At 41.6% G+C, this 13,806-nt stretch overlaps 1 protein-coding gene across 2 annotated transcripts in view; it reads right to left on the bottom strand.

Annotated features, from left to right (window-relative positions):
- Positions 1–13,806, bottom strand: part of PCSK5 (proprotein convertase subtilisin/kexin type 5) — a 466,873-nt gene that overhangs the window by 195,769 nt on the left and 257,298 nt on the right. For both annotated transcript variants that reach the window (XM_025360325.1, XM_025360326.1), the window contains exons 11-12: positions 6,007–6,124; positions 4,020–4,208 (exon numbers count right to left, since the gene is read on the bottom strand). In XM_025360325.1, coding sequence (XP_025216110.1) covers positions 4,020–4,208; positions 6,007–6,124 — 307 coding nt within the window. The remainder of the gene's footprint in view (positions 1–4,019; positions 4,209–6,006; positions 6,125–13,806) is intronic.

Below are 13,806 nucleotides of genomic sequence, written 5' to 3'. Positions count from 1 at the left end.
TCTGGTTTTTTCATTGCAAAGGAGAGGTGATGCCAAGTGAGCCTCCAGATTCTGGTTCCTTCTCCCAGGAGCCAACACGCAGTCTGCTGTGAGTAAGCCATGGAACAGAGGAGCTGCTTCAAAGGCCTTGGGGAGTTTTCCACGTTGGCTGCCAGGCTAGTTAAGTGTGCAGTGTTGGAAATTCTAAATCTGGATGAAAAGAGTCACCCCCGCCCCCAGAGGGGTAGGACAGATAAAATGAGGAAAGTCTGCCACAAGAAGCCAACGTCTTCATCTCAAACCACCTCTGCTAGGGAAACATTGTTTTAAACTTTTTCAGAATTCCTATTTAAAAAAAAAAATCTTTATTCTTTGCTTTACATGGTCTTCCTGAGAAATCTTGACTTCTCTAAAAAAAAAAAGACAAGGATCTGGCAGGGGAAATATTTATTGCTCTTACCAATCATCTCTGGCAAATTCCTTCAAAACCTGACCTCTTCATTTTTTTTCCCCACCACGGAGATGGACTGCCTTGCACACCAACAGGAAGGACACCAGGAGCAAAGTAGGCCTTTGCTTCACCTCCTCTCCACCCCTTTCTATGCCCTTGTTCCCAGCTCTCCATTCTGGGAATGTGCTTTGAAACGGGGCCAAGGTGAGAGGGCGTGAGGCCTCCTTGTCACTAGGTCAGAGACTGAGAGGTTTTGAGGAGAAGTTTCCTCTAATGAAATGAAAGCTTCAGAGTACTCCAGATGGAAAGAGTGCCAGAAGAAACTGTCTTTCCTTAGCTGCCTCGGTAGGAGGGACGCTACCAGTGTCAAGCACAGCGGGAACGGGGGAGCCAGGCCTTGGAAGGTGGCCATTCATGGTTTTGGGACCGGGTGCAGCTGTTTCACATGGAAAGGGTCAGCGGCTCAGAGCAATAATTCTGTGGAGCTTGTAGACAAATGAATTCACAATATCCTTTACATATCTTGGCGTCTCCAGCCCCCTCCAATCTCCAGGCTGTCTACCTGTCCTCGGTGGCTACTTATTTCAAGGACTGAGATGGAGGATAAACAAGAGCTGCACTTAAAGAAACTGCTCCAGACCAAGAAGACACATTCCGGGAGCAAACTTGATTCCCAGGTGGTCTTGATGAGGGACCCTGAGGTACGCTATGGGAGCGCCGGTCACCGCGCCTCGGAAATGCCTGTTTCTTTTCTCTGACACAAGTCACGCAGCACTCTTGTGTTCAGCACTTTGCAAAGAGCAAAGCAGATGTCGGCTGTTGAAGAATGCATGCGAGCCTGAAGCCAGCAACACTGCAATCCACCAAATGCCTGTGATGGAATCCATAGCTCCTCTGCTCACAAGTTTCCTCACTGACGTCATTTCAGGGGAAGCCAAAAATAAATAGCAGAATATGCAGGAAGAGCCCAGACAGGCTTAAGTGGTTGAGTGTTTCAAGCAAACAGCAACAGCGGAGGGACTGTTTTTCTACAAGGGAGGGGGCTCGGGGGAACACGATCCACACATATGTGAAGCCAACCTTTGCACTTCACAGTGTTTCACCGGGATACGTTTTCAAGTTAAACCCAGATGAATAATGGTAAAGAAAAGAAAAAAAAAGCAAGAAATAAAGGCCTTCCCTAGCTTCGGTAACAACAGCTGGAGAGACCTTCATTAATCACGTAATTGTGTATCTGAAGTTCTGCTTGCTAGAAAGAAACCTCAGGCAGGTAGCTGAAATTACCCTGCAGGCAGCCCGCTGAGGCCTCTTTGTCTGCAGTGGGAGGAGGACATGAAGAAGTGCCCAGGGATCCTCTGCTGAGGAATCTTTATGTTCCTTGCACCTGCAGACAGTCATTCTGGCAAAGCTGCACATCACATTTAAAGTACTAAACCCAGGTTTCCCATACATTAATGGAAGATGTTAGATGTGAAAGAACACAGCAAGTCTAAGACAGAAATAAAACGCACATGAAGATTTCAGATTCTGGGCTGGGTGCAGTGGCTCATGCCTGTAATCCCAGCACTTGGGGAGGCCAAGGTGAGAGGATCACTTGAGACTGGGAGTTCAAGACCAGCCTGGCCAACATGGTGAAACCCCGTCTCTACTAAAAGTACAAAAATTATCTTGGTGTGGTGGCGTGTGCCTGTAATGGCTGTACATTTTACCTGTAGAAAATAGTTAGAGGACTAGCTGCCCAAACCCTGCAAGGGCCACATTATCTGAGCCTAGCACTTAAGAGATTATGGGAACTAGGATCAAAGGCAGAGGCCAAAGTTCTGATTAATTTATTATCACTAGTAACATTTTAACTAATGTTACTACTGGGGAGGCTCAGGCAGGAGAATCACTTGAACCTGGGAGGTGGAGGATGTGGTGAGCCGAGATTGTGCCAACACTGTACTCCAGCCTGGGTGACAGAGCAAGACTCCATCTCAAAAAAAAAAAAAAAAAAGATTTCAGATTCTGTACTCCTAGTTGCTATAGGCCAGAAAAGTTATTGTTCTCTCCTTTTATCACTGTCCTATAGTAGATGAGGTTGGGGATTTTTAAAAGCAACTGGCAAGTTCAGTCTCACTGTTGGCTGTGCAGACTTTCATGGGCCTCTTGCCTCTCAACACCTCTGGCCTGTTGTTAGTGTTCTAACAAAGATCACCACTGCCATGGTCACCTGGTGTGTGGACAAGTGGCTATATCTACATAAAAGGTTGACTTTCATTTGAACTATATATGCCACTGATAAGAACGTTTTTGCTCCCATTAAATGTTCTTCTGGGAGAAAAAAAAACATCAAAGAAACTTTAAGCTTTGGGCTGTGGTTTGTCGTTTAGAACCACCATGAGAATGAGGATCTGACATCTCCCCTCTTCGGTCCCACTTGCTGACAACTTTCTCCCATGCTCCCAATCACGCAAAAAGCCAAGGGAGCAAAAGAAAATGTGTGATAGAACATTCTGGCCATATTCTCTCAGCAGGATCTTGGCCTGTACAAAATACAGTTACTTACCTGCTGGGGAAGTGTTTTGGAGGAAGCAGGGAGGAGAGGCTAACAAGAGAAACTGAATACCCTCTAGGGCAGTAAAGACTGAAGAGTCAGCTGGGCACGGTGGCTCACGCCTGTAATCCCAGCACTTTGGGAGGCGGAGGCGGGTGGATCATGAGGTCAGGAGATCGAGACCATCCTGGCCAACACGGTGAAACCCCATCTCTACTAAAACACAAAAAACTAGCCAGGTGTGGCGGGGTGGAGCTGTAGTCACAGCTACTCAGGAGGCTGAGCCAGGGGAATTGCTTGAATCCGGGAGGTGGTGATTTCAGTGAGCCAAGATTGCACCACTGCACTCCAGCCTAGAGACAGAGTGAGACTCCGTCTCAAAAAAACCAAAAACAAAAGACTGAAGAGTCAACCTTAAAAACCTTAAAAAAAAGTCAGGGGTCAGCAAACCATAATCCTCAGGCCAGATCTGGCCTGCTGCCTGTCTGTAAGTAAAGTTTGATTGGCACACAGGCGTGCCTATTCATTTATATTGTCTAGGTGGCTTCCGTACTCGAATGGCAGAGTAGAGTAGGGATAAAGACCGGGCTTACACAGCTCCACACATTTACTGCCTGGCTCTGTGCAGAAACAATTTGTTAACACCTGCTTTAAAAAATTAGAATTTCCTTTAACTTTTGAAAGTAAGTGCTTGGCCAAGAGAATTCGGTTAATCTGTAACGAATGGCAGCAGATACTTAATGGTGGGGGAGGGGATCTCAGAGGCCTTACAGGTCAGTGTTCTGCAATACTTTTGTAGGATAAAGAACAAGTGGCCTTCAATTTTTCTCCTGCATCCTTTTCTTAGCCAACTATTAAATGCCCCACTTTTCCATGTCTGCAGATTATAGGCAGCTTCACACACTCTACTTATGATCAGTGAGATCCTGACATCTAAGCGCCCCCTCTGCTGGTTCCCAGGGTAGATGAAAGCAGCAATTGTTCCCTTCTCCCTAAGGCATAGCCGAGTGTCACTGTGACTACTACACTGGTGGGCAGAGACCACTGCTGTACCTGTTGGCCAAAAGCTGAGACCTAGTTCCCGAGGGCGAGGTCAGGTAGATGGCCAGGTCTCCTCTCCTGGGGTGGGTGATGGTGATGCGCACAACGACATGCTCCAGGTAGTTGACATGGCGGTTGGGGTTATCCGAGCAGCCCGAAGCTTTGTAGATGGAGCGCACTGCACTGTTAGGGCGGATTGTCCTGTAACAGACAGAGAGGGAGTTTGAGCAAATGACACCATAGAGCTCAGGTGAGTGAAGCTGGAGGCATGGAATAAACTTACAATGTAAGACAAGCAGCTGATAGCTGGATACTAAACAACAGTGCTATCACCAAAATAACTGGGTCACTGAAAGGATTACCAGTTAGTGGGAAAGATGCAAGGGAGAGGTGAAAAAGGAACAAGGGTCTTCCATCTTCATGAAGGTAATAGATCTCAAACTTGAGTGTGCATTGATATCACCTTGTTAAAACACAGACTGCTGGTCCCAGAGTGTATGATTGAGTAGGTCTGGGATGGATCTCAAGAATTTGCATTTCTAACAAGTTCCCAGGTGATAGGGATACACTGTGAGAACCACTGTACTGTGGTACAGTGGAGGCTTGGGGATTAGCATAACGGGGGTTCACATTCCTCGCTCTGTAACCCGCCAGCACATTCTTCCCTCTTGCCTACAGGTTCCTGTTTTCCTCTCTAGTTTCTTCCTGTGCCACAGTTCCCCTTGAACACTGGGCTGCAGCCACAATGGCATCAGGTTCAACCTCTGGGATAATTCAAGTTTCCCACCTTGGGGACTTCGCACACACTACTCTGCTTGAAGTACTTTTTTTTGTTGTTGTTGATGTCCCTATGGCTAACTCTTCTTCCTTCAAGGTCAAAGCTTAAATTTCCCCTCACTGAGACCTTCATCGAGCCACCGGTGAAAATATGTCCCCCATCTCTTATTTTTTACATTGTTAAAATTTCCAACATTCATTTATTATAATTTGTAATTATTTACTTATTATATTTTTGGTGTGATGCCTCCATTAGACTGTAACCTCCACAAGGGTAGGAAGTATTACTTATTCTCCTTTTTATTCCTAATATTTTTCTCAGTGCTTAATTTTCAGTAAGTGGGAGAAAAATAGTTACTGAAAGAGTTTGTGAATGAATAAACACATAATTCCTTTGATCCCATTTTCTCATTTTTCAAATGAGAATAACGCCCAAGTTGTTACACAGCTTTAACATGAAAACATACATGAAGTCTGTAGCCCTTGGCATGGCCCATAGTAAGTGCTCAACAAACACTGGTTAACTTTGCACCCTTCTGTTTTTTCTCTCTCATTCTTTGCCACAAGAGTAGAATGAAAATAAACTCAAACAACTTTAGTTGGTTTACTTCTGCTTCCCAACACATTTTCTCAAGAATGACAATGTCTCTAGTTTCAACATTAGCCAAGGTTCAAAAATACTTTTCAGAGAGAAAAGTCCCTGAACAGAAAGCCAAGAGCAAAACACTAATAAGCCTACTACGATAGAATCCTGTTGGCAAACCTTGTCAGCGCAGCCTCCAAGTCTATGCCACTAAAACTGGGGAATAGGCCCTGAAAGCTGTGAGTAAACTGCAATCTCATTGACTGTACATTTTGCATCACTCTTTGGATAACTACGCGGTATAGAGTAGTTACAGTTTTTAAAAGTACACTGACTTCTGGAGAATACTTGCACCATCAAATAGAAATAGTGACAGTAGAAAACCTTCAATAGCCCAGAGGTAAGCATATCCCCCAATCCCTTTTTAAAAGATGCTTTTCTTTGAAGGATTCCTGGGCTATACTAGTATCAATTTAATAGCTCAAAATCCTAGTCATTCTATTACCATTTCATAGTCACATTAGAGAGATACTACAGAAGCTTTTAGCTTCTGTGTGCAACAAGGGGCTGTCTTGAGCAATTTACTGGCTTGCTGTAGTTTGGGGCATTGTCATGCTGTTTGCCAGCAGCAAGCATTACTTGATTTGTCGGTCTGTGCTCTCCACACACACGTGCTGCCGGGGAACGGTGGTCCACTTCTCTGCCTCCATCACCATGGCTTCTGCATCCATCAGTCCAAATCCATAAAGATGGCTCACTGTGGAAAGCAAGAGACTGGTCAGCTTCACTAAGCTACATATGTCGAATTATAAAGTCACTCAGTGGAGACCCCAGAGACACCCCTGTGGGATCCTAGCTAACTTTCCAGCAATGATTTGAGAAATAAATCCAGCAAAACAAATACATAATCATGTCAAGAAAATAAGACATATGTACAGTTTTCATTGATTATCTATCACTACCAGTAATAGGCCTATCATTTATGAATTGTTACTCCATGCCAGGCACTAGTTTACAGTTTTACATTTAGTCCTCCCAACAATCTTCAGAGGTTAGTGCCATTATTATTATCATCATTCATTAATGAGAAAACTGAAGAACAGAGAAAAACTTGGCCAAGATTGACTAGCAAGTCACTGGTCGAACTAGATTCTAATGCACATAGTTTTTCTCCAGGCCCCCCCCCCTGTTCAATCACTTGCATTTAAGTGATGACATCACTGTTTTCATAAGATAAAATAATTGATAGGTTTAAAGAGAAGTAGCAATGTATATGACTTCTCATAGCGCAAGAAGAACTTACATACAAGAGATACCAATGTTCTGACATGTCTAGTAATTAAGTTGACTACCTTAGAAGACATAAATTATTACCTTTCTTCTAGCATATACAAAATTTATCAAACTTGATCCATGAAATATTTGGAGGCCTCTAGACTTTCATGCCAGCTTCGAGTCTTTGGATCTTTTGGTTCTCAGTTAGCATACCTATTGATCTAAAGCTGAATTTGACATAACTGTCTCAGAAACTTCAATTAGATATAGGAATACTTGGTTGATACAGTAATATATACATGTGCAACAGATCTTTCTAAAAATACTTTAAAATTCCAGTTGGCACTTAAAATCTCCACTTCTTATTGAACTGTCTCTTATAACTTTATATTCAACACTATGTCCTATTTCCAGTTTTTGTCTAAAACATTTTTTATTATCACATGAATGACTTTACGCAAACATTTATATAGCTGCCCATGCTTATGGATTACATAAATACATTAGCTTGATTGTCAAGGTGTGCTCAGATGTAATTCCATTCTACCTGCAAAACCACCTCATCATCAAACCTTTTGCTTTAGGAAGGCCACTCTTTGAGACCCTAGTCAGAAGCTACTCTTTCTGCCCCCCTGCTGTTGTCCAGGTTGAGCACTTGGCCTCACAACCCCTCTTTCTTTCTCTCTGCAGAGTTAAGCCCTACTCTTATAAGTTCCTGAAGGCCTGGCTAGTCTATCTTTTCCTTCTTGAAGTACTCTCTGACCCATGAAATAGTCAAAAGACATTTACTGAAATTCAACTATCTGTGACCAGTGGACTTTTCTCCTTTCTATTCTGGTAACTAATTAATTTGTCAGTCCATCTGCCCTTCTGCCCATCCATCCATCCATCCATCATCTATGCCACCATCCATCCGTTATTTCTTGAATGCCTTTGATGTCCCACACACTGTTATCAGGCACTGCACTTTTTATCTGTGCCATCAATTGCACTGCCAATTAACTCTGTCAGCATGTCTTTTTACTCCAGCTGCATTATAAACTGCTTGATGACAGCAACTGGGTCTTGTTTCTTTATGTGTTCTAAGTTAACAGAACTTGATGCACAAAGAGGACAAATAAATTATAGTATATAAAAAAGGAACATTGTGCTAGGATGAAAAAATACTGACTTATTCATGCTTATTTGCTGATAATTCTCAGCAAACAAGAAAAAATAATACACATTTTCCTTGTTTTGGGATGTTATGATCTACGTCATCTATATTATTAAGTTCATGAAGCTCCATGTGAGAAAATCTATGTAAAGAACCATAATAATGTAAGGTCACCTTACTTTAATAACAGGTACTTAGCCAGATAGGACATATGAAATAAAAAAAGTAAACCTACTTCGCTATGGCACGGATATAGGTAGGAGTTTTATAAAATGTACTTCTGTAATTTTTATTATTTTTCTTAAATTAAAAAGTAAGCATATTCATTGTAAAACATCTTATCCAGAAAAGAGTAAACAAAATGAAAGTTATCAAAAACCTTATCACAAGTTGATAACTTTTATGAAAAATTCTGAATATTTAGTTTTAGTTCCATAACATCATGAGGGTTCATTAAAAAGGGACAGAGGTACTCACATGATACAGAAGAAATGTCAAATTTGGGCTTAAGGAACTAAACTGTGGCGATTATGAGAATCATTATATTCTTACTCATCGTTTAACCATAGCCTATACCAGGTCATCATGGACAGTCGATGGGATTTTTCCCCCACCCCGGGGAAACTGAAATTGAAATTGAAATTGAAAGATGTTATGTCAGGAGTTCTACCTCCGATCATCCTTAAATATCCCCCATGCTAGGGTCAAGTGGTTTTAAACTAGTACAACTCATCATTTTATTTCAGTTTAGGGAAATAAGATGAAAGATTTGATTGCATGTTGGGGGTATGGAGAAGGGAGGTGGGGACTTGGAGAGGGCAAGGGCTTTGAGCTGTCACTGCAATACCAGGTACGTGCCCCACCTGAGCGCCCACGCTTGCACTCAGCTGCACTGGCTCCTATTTCCACCTCCCCTCCTCCGTAACTGTCCACCTAACAACCACAAGGACATAAATTAACATGAACAATCAGATACAGCAAACACTTCATGCCTGTTAAACAACCACTTGGGTTAAGTAGAAACGCACCTTGAGACTTTATGAAGGCCATAAATTTGTTTCCTTTTCCAATTCAATTTCTACCCTCCAGAGACAATGTCTGTTCATGAAACACTCAAACTAGATGCTTAGAAAAGAGGCTGACTAGCTACAGTTAAACTGCAGACTGGTCAATGAAAAAAAACCCTTCATACTAATATAATATTAATAAACAAGAAAACTGGTTGCTGAGTAGATCAATGAAGGTCAATATGTCAATAAGGGAAATTGCACAATAAATGTGTTGGGCAGATGAACTCCCTCAAAATCTGGTGTCAATAGGGGAAAGAGCCATTAAGCAGTTTGGAAGCACTGACAATTTTTTACATAAAATTTTCATACTCAAAATAACCTATAAAGAGAGAAACATTGACTTTTTGGGTGACCATTTGAGTCAAGTCTGTCTTGCTCATCTACTGTTATCCTGAGGGGCTCCCAAGGGTTCAGAGTATGAGTCTCTCCAGCGGCTGTGAAATGCCTGGCTTGGAGCAGGGCTTTCATCAATATTTGTGAAATGAATGAATGGTACCGAGAAGAGAAATGTTATTTAATTCACCAAGTGTCATAAAGTGTTTACTAGGGAATTGTAAGGGGAAATTAAGAGACCTGTTCTTTTTATTACTGATTTCTGTAAAGTCACCCTTAACATTTGAAATTTATTCAAGGACAGAGCCAATATTCACATTTTACAATGTACAATTATAGCAAATATACCGTACAAATGGTTGGTTACGATATGGCCATTCCATAAAGAAAGTAATCTTACTTATGCACATTTCTCATGCCCAGTTCAGAGCAAAAGCTGAGCCTGAATATAATTTTATGATGATCAAGAGGAAGCCTCTCTATGCAAGCACTGTGTAAAATGCAGAATTGCATGAAATCAGAGCACTATTAACATTGGTGTGAACAGGAATCCTGACCAGTTCAAATAGAATTTTTCATTCCTAAGAGTGGGGGCAGAAACATTCAATTCAGTTTTAACCTTAGTTAAAATTCAAGAATCAAATATTAAAAACATATTGAGGGAACAAAGTACGTATATGGAATAATTAAAGATCTTGAAGCAAAGTTACTGGAGTACATTTCGGAAAGTAAATTTGTTTTTTAGTGGAGTGAGGCAGGACAAGCTCTGTTTCAATAAAGGAAGTTTGCAAAACTTGCCTACCGTTATATCTGTTCCTTTAGAGTTCAGGGCTGTTTACATTTTGATAGGTATAAGATATCAACTGAGGTCTCACACATAGCCTCATGTATGCACGTAAGCTCAGGAAAGCCGTTTCATCTTGCACCAGAAGTACAGCTAGTTTTTATTCAAAAGTATCCAAAGGCCTCCCTGCTTGGAATAGTCAGATGGACAAGAGAACACAGGAAAATAGTTAATATCCTCTGGCAGGTATATTCTCATTTTCTGATGAGACCAGAAGTGCTGAGAGAAGATAATCGTTAGGCACACAAGTAGGTAATTGCGTAGTTTGAAAGCAGATTCATTTAACATACACAACAGCTTTAGCTAGGAGGCCTAAAAGACTCTATTCTAAAGATAAGCTAGAAAGCTCAGCAGGAAAAAAAATATAGAAGTTTCTGGGCATAAGAAGCTGTAACTAGGAAAAATTGGGTATATGTCATCTCTTTTAGTGGATGGTCCTTACTGGAACCAGCTATTTAACAGTTTTACAGAATTACACTGAATGGATAATTCATGATGACACTAACAAGATTATTAGTAAATCACTCTACAAGGAATTGACTGGTTACAAACAGTCTGAGCTTCCTAAAGTGAAAGAGGACCTTTCTGCTAAAACATAGCGTTATGCAGCGTCCGCAAACAAATACATAAAATAGGGCAAACAAACAAATTAAGGCCAACAAGCAGCACCAAAAACTCTCTCCAAGCAGCCCAGGAGAAACTTTAAATTTGGCCTATGCCTGAAAAAATGCAACTTAGTAACAACTGTCCATTACTGAGTATTTAATGTAAAAGCATAGCTAAAATACCTCTCTATTCCTTATGACCAGGGAGAGTAAATGTCCACATTTGCTCAGGGCTGTCTGATGTTAGCATTGAAATGCTTGAGCCCTGGGAATTCCCTCATTCCTGGGCAAACCAGGAGACTGGTCACCATACGTGCAACTGAAATCGGAATGTGACAGTACTATGGAGAGACAGTACTCTCCCAACTGTTAACATCAATAATCTAGTTCCTAGAGGGCAGTCAGGCATCCTGCACCTATATTTCTATTTGTTCAGATGCACATAACCATCAAAATATGAAACATGGACGATAAGTTAGATTCAATTATTTGATTATTTGAAAGCATCTGTTTCAATATACTTCACCAATGTAAGTTAAAAATTGATCCAATTAATTATCATATCACTCAGGTTGCAAAGCACCTACTCTGTATTCAACACCATACTCAACAGTGGGATCCAAATGCAACAGAAAATAATTTGTGTTCTCACTCAAGTAGGAGGTGAGACAAGAATAACTTTATAATTTGAGAAACAAAAGCACCAAAATGTATAATTGCTGTAAGTATAAAAGGACATCCAAAGAGTAAGAAATCAGTCAAATACAAGGGATAGGAAGCAACCTCACGGAACCAGGTGTATAGTAAGTACTCAATCCATGTGAACCCAAATCTGCAGTAACCTAAAGTAACCTGAGGGGAAAGTGATCCATATTTGGATTGTGCTTTCATGCATGTGTAGGATTTAGTTAGGTGGAGACGAAGGTAGCACATCGCAGGGGCCAGGACTGAGCATCCTAGTTAGATAATTAAGTCTTTGTGTGGTTCACTGAGGCACCAAGGAAACCAGCATTCCTACAGTCGGGTGAATGGTCAGCAGGGGAAGGGGAGAGTAAGTATGCAGGGAATAGAGGGTGAGACCAGACTGCAGGAGAACTCAAAGACAACCACGATTGCTGGGTGTCAGCTGCCATCAATCAAGTTGTTGCTATTCTCATCTACCTATAAGTAAACCACCAGAATAAAAGGTAGTTACCCAAATTCCTGTCTTGAGGAGGGCTGCTTGATCTGTGGGCTGGGTAGAAATTCCGAACCAGAGATCAAAGAGCTGCCTGCAGCTGTTGCAGTCCTAGCACCTTGGGATTCTTTGATCCTCAATGTGCTGAACCACCTGCTCTGAAATAACTGCTCCCACCACGTACCCTGTGCCTCCCTCACCTACTAATCAAACCAGGCCAAATGTGTAGGACAGGAGGAGAGCATGCAACTGAGAGAACCTTGGGACACTTTCCCAAGCTGCCACATCCCACATGCATAATGTAAACACTTAAGTAATTTTTTTTTTAAATGTAAAAAGAAACAGCTAAATATGAAAACAAAATGAAGCTTCCTAAGGAAGAAAGAAAAAGCGGGAAGTGATACTTTTCAGTCTCCTGTCGGCACTTTCACACCTAAATATCTGACAGTGGAAAGCCAGAATGCTCCCAGAAACACCTACTTCTTCCTCTGTCTTATTCCCTTCCTCCGTTCTCTCTTCTTCATGTACTCTAATATTTCAGGGCGAAAGGAGCGTGAGCTTCTTAGAGATTCAGAACTATAGTTGCAATGCTTTCTTCTTCTTCTCACTGCAAAAATCCAGACTCCCTTGGGGGTAGTACAATGGAGCAGCTGGCACCTGTGTTCTGCTGCCTGGTATTTATTTATTAGTTATTTATTTAGAGATGGAGTTTCACTCCTGTTGCCCAGGCTGGAGTGCAATGGTGTAATCTCAGCTCACTGCAACCTCTGCCTCCCAGGTTCAAGCGATTCTCCTGCCTCAGCCTCCCAAGTAGCTGGGATTACAGGCATGCGCCACCATGCCTGGCTAATAGAGATGGGCTTTTCACCATGTTGGCCAGGCTGGTCTCGAACTCCCAACCTCAAGTGATCCACCCAACTCAGCCTCCCAAACTTTTGGGATTACAGGTGTGAGCCACTGCTCCCAGCTGCCTGGTTTTTTATTTTTCCCTTGCTCTTCCTAAAATCTCAGGCTCTCATAACAACTCCAGCCAGATCCAAACATGCCAGCCGTCACCAGCGCTACTGAGAACTTGCACATGGAAAGTTTCCAGATACTGTCTCCTGGGCCTGCACTTCAAAGCTACTCTTGGGGATGGGTTTGGTCAGCAGCTGTACATAGTCAGACAGGCTCTTTAGTACAGACTAGGAAAATACTGCGGAGCTCCTCTTCTCCATGTACGATGTACTTCATTATACATATAGGAATATAATGTTTATATATACACACACAATTTATTATATTCTATATGCACATACAGAAACATTTATTACTATTTGTTTCATTTGCAGAGTAAAAACAAGAAGGAGATATGTCTGCTTTCTGTCAAGGGCCTCTTTCCATTTTAAGAAAAGAAAAAAGTGTCAAATTATTTTCTTATTTTCTTCTGACCAGTCTTCATTTATTTGCTCCCAGCATGGTTACAATAGGCAAGTAATTTGCTTAAGGTAATTAATGGGTATTTCTTGAACAGGAGTAGGAAAACTATTATACCAGCCTGGGGAGACCGAGCCATGTAACCCACAGCATATCCAGATCCCATTTTTGCTTGTTTTTAGGAATGACTGTCTGGACAAAGATGAGAACAAGATAGAAAATGTACCACAAGGGCTTTTGGGTAAAGGCTAGTTGAAGATTAGATTGACCAGATGTCAGTTCCCCAGCCTAGATCTTCTTGATGTAAAACTTGAGCAAACAATGAATGAAATGGGAGTTTGGTTAGCCGGCAGCCAAAATTCCTGTTTGTGGATTATTTACATATTACTTTTAGATAATTCTTTATTTAATTTTCCTTTAGTTTTTGCTTTGCTTTTCCCTTAAGTTCTCGTAAGATAAAGGAATAGAAAATTTAGTTGACATTTATTTCAAGTGAATGCCTGTTTACTCAGTGGTTAACAGTAATTACAAAGATTTGGTTATTTCATCCAGCTACACATCCA

Source organism: Theropithecus gelada, chromosome 15 (assembly GCF_003255815.1).
Source record: "Theropithecus gelada isolate Dixy chromosome 15, Tgel_1.0, whole genome shotgun sequence".
Classification (NCBI taxonomy): Eukaryota; Metazoa; Chordata; class Mammalia; order Primates; family Cercopithecidae; genus Theropithecus; species Theropithecus gelada.
Note: the sequence above shows the minus strand (reverse complement) of the source record. Positions and strands in the feature narration are given on the sequence as shown.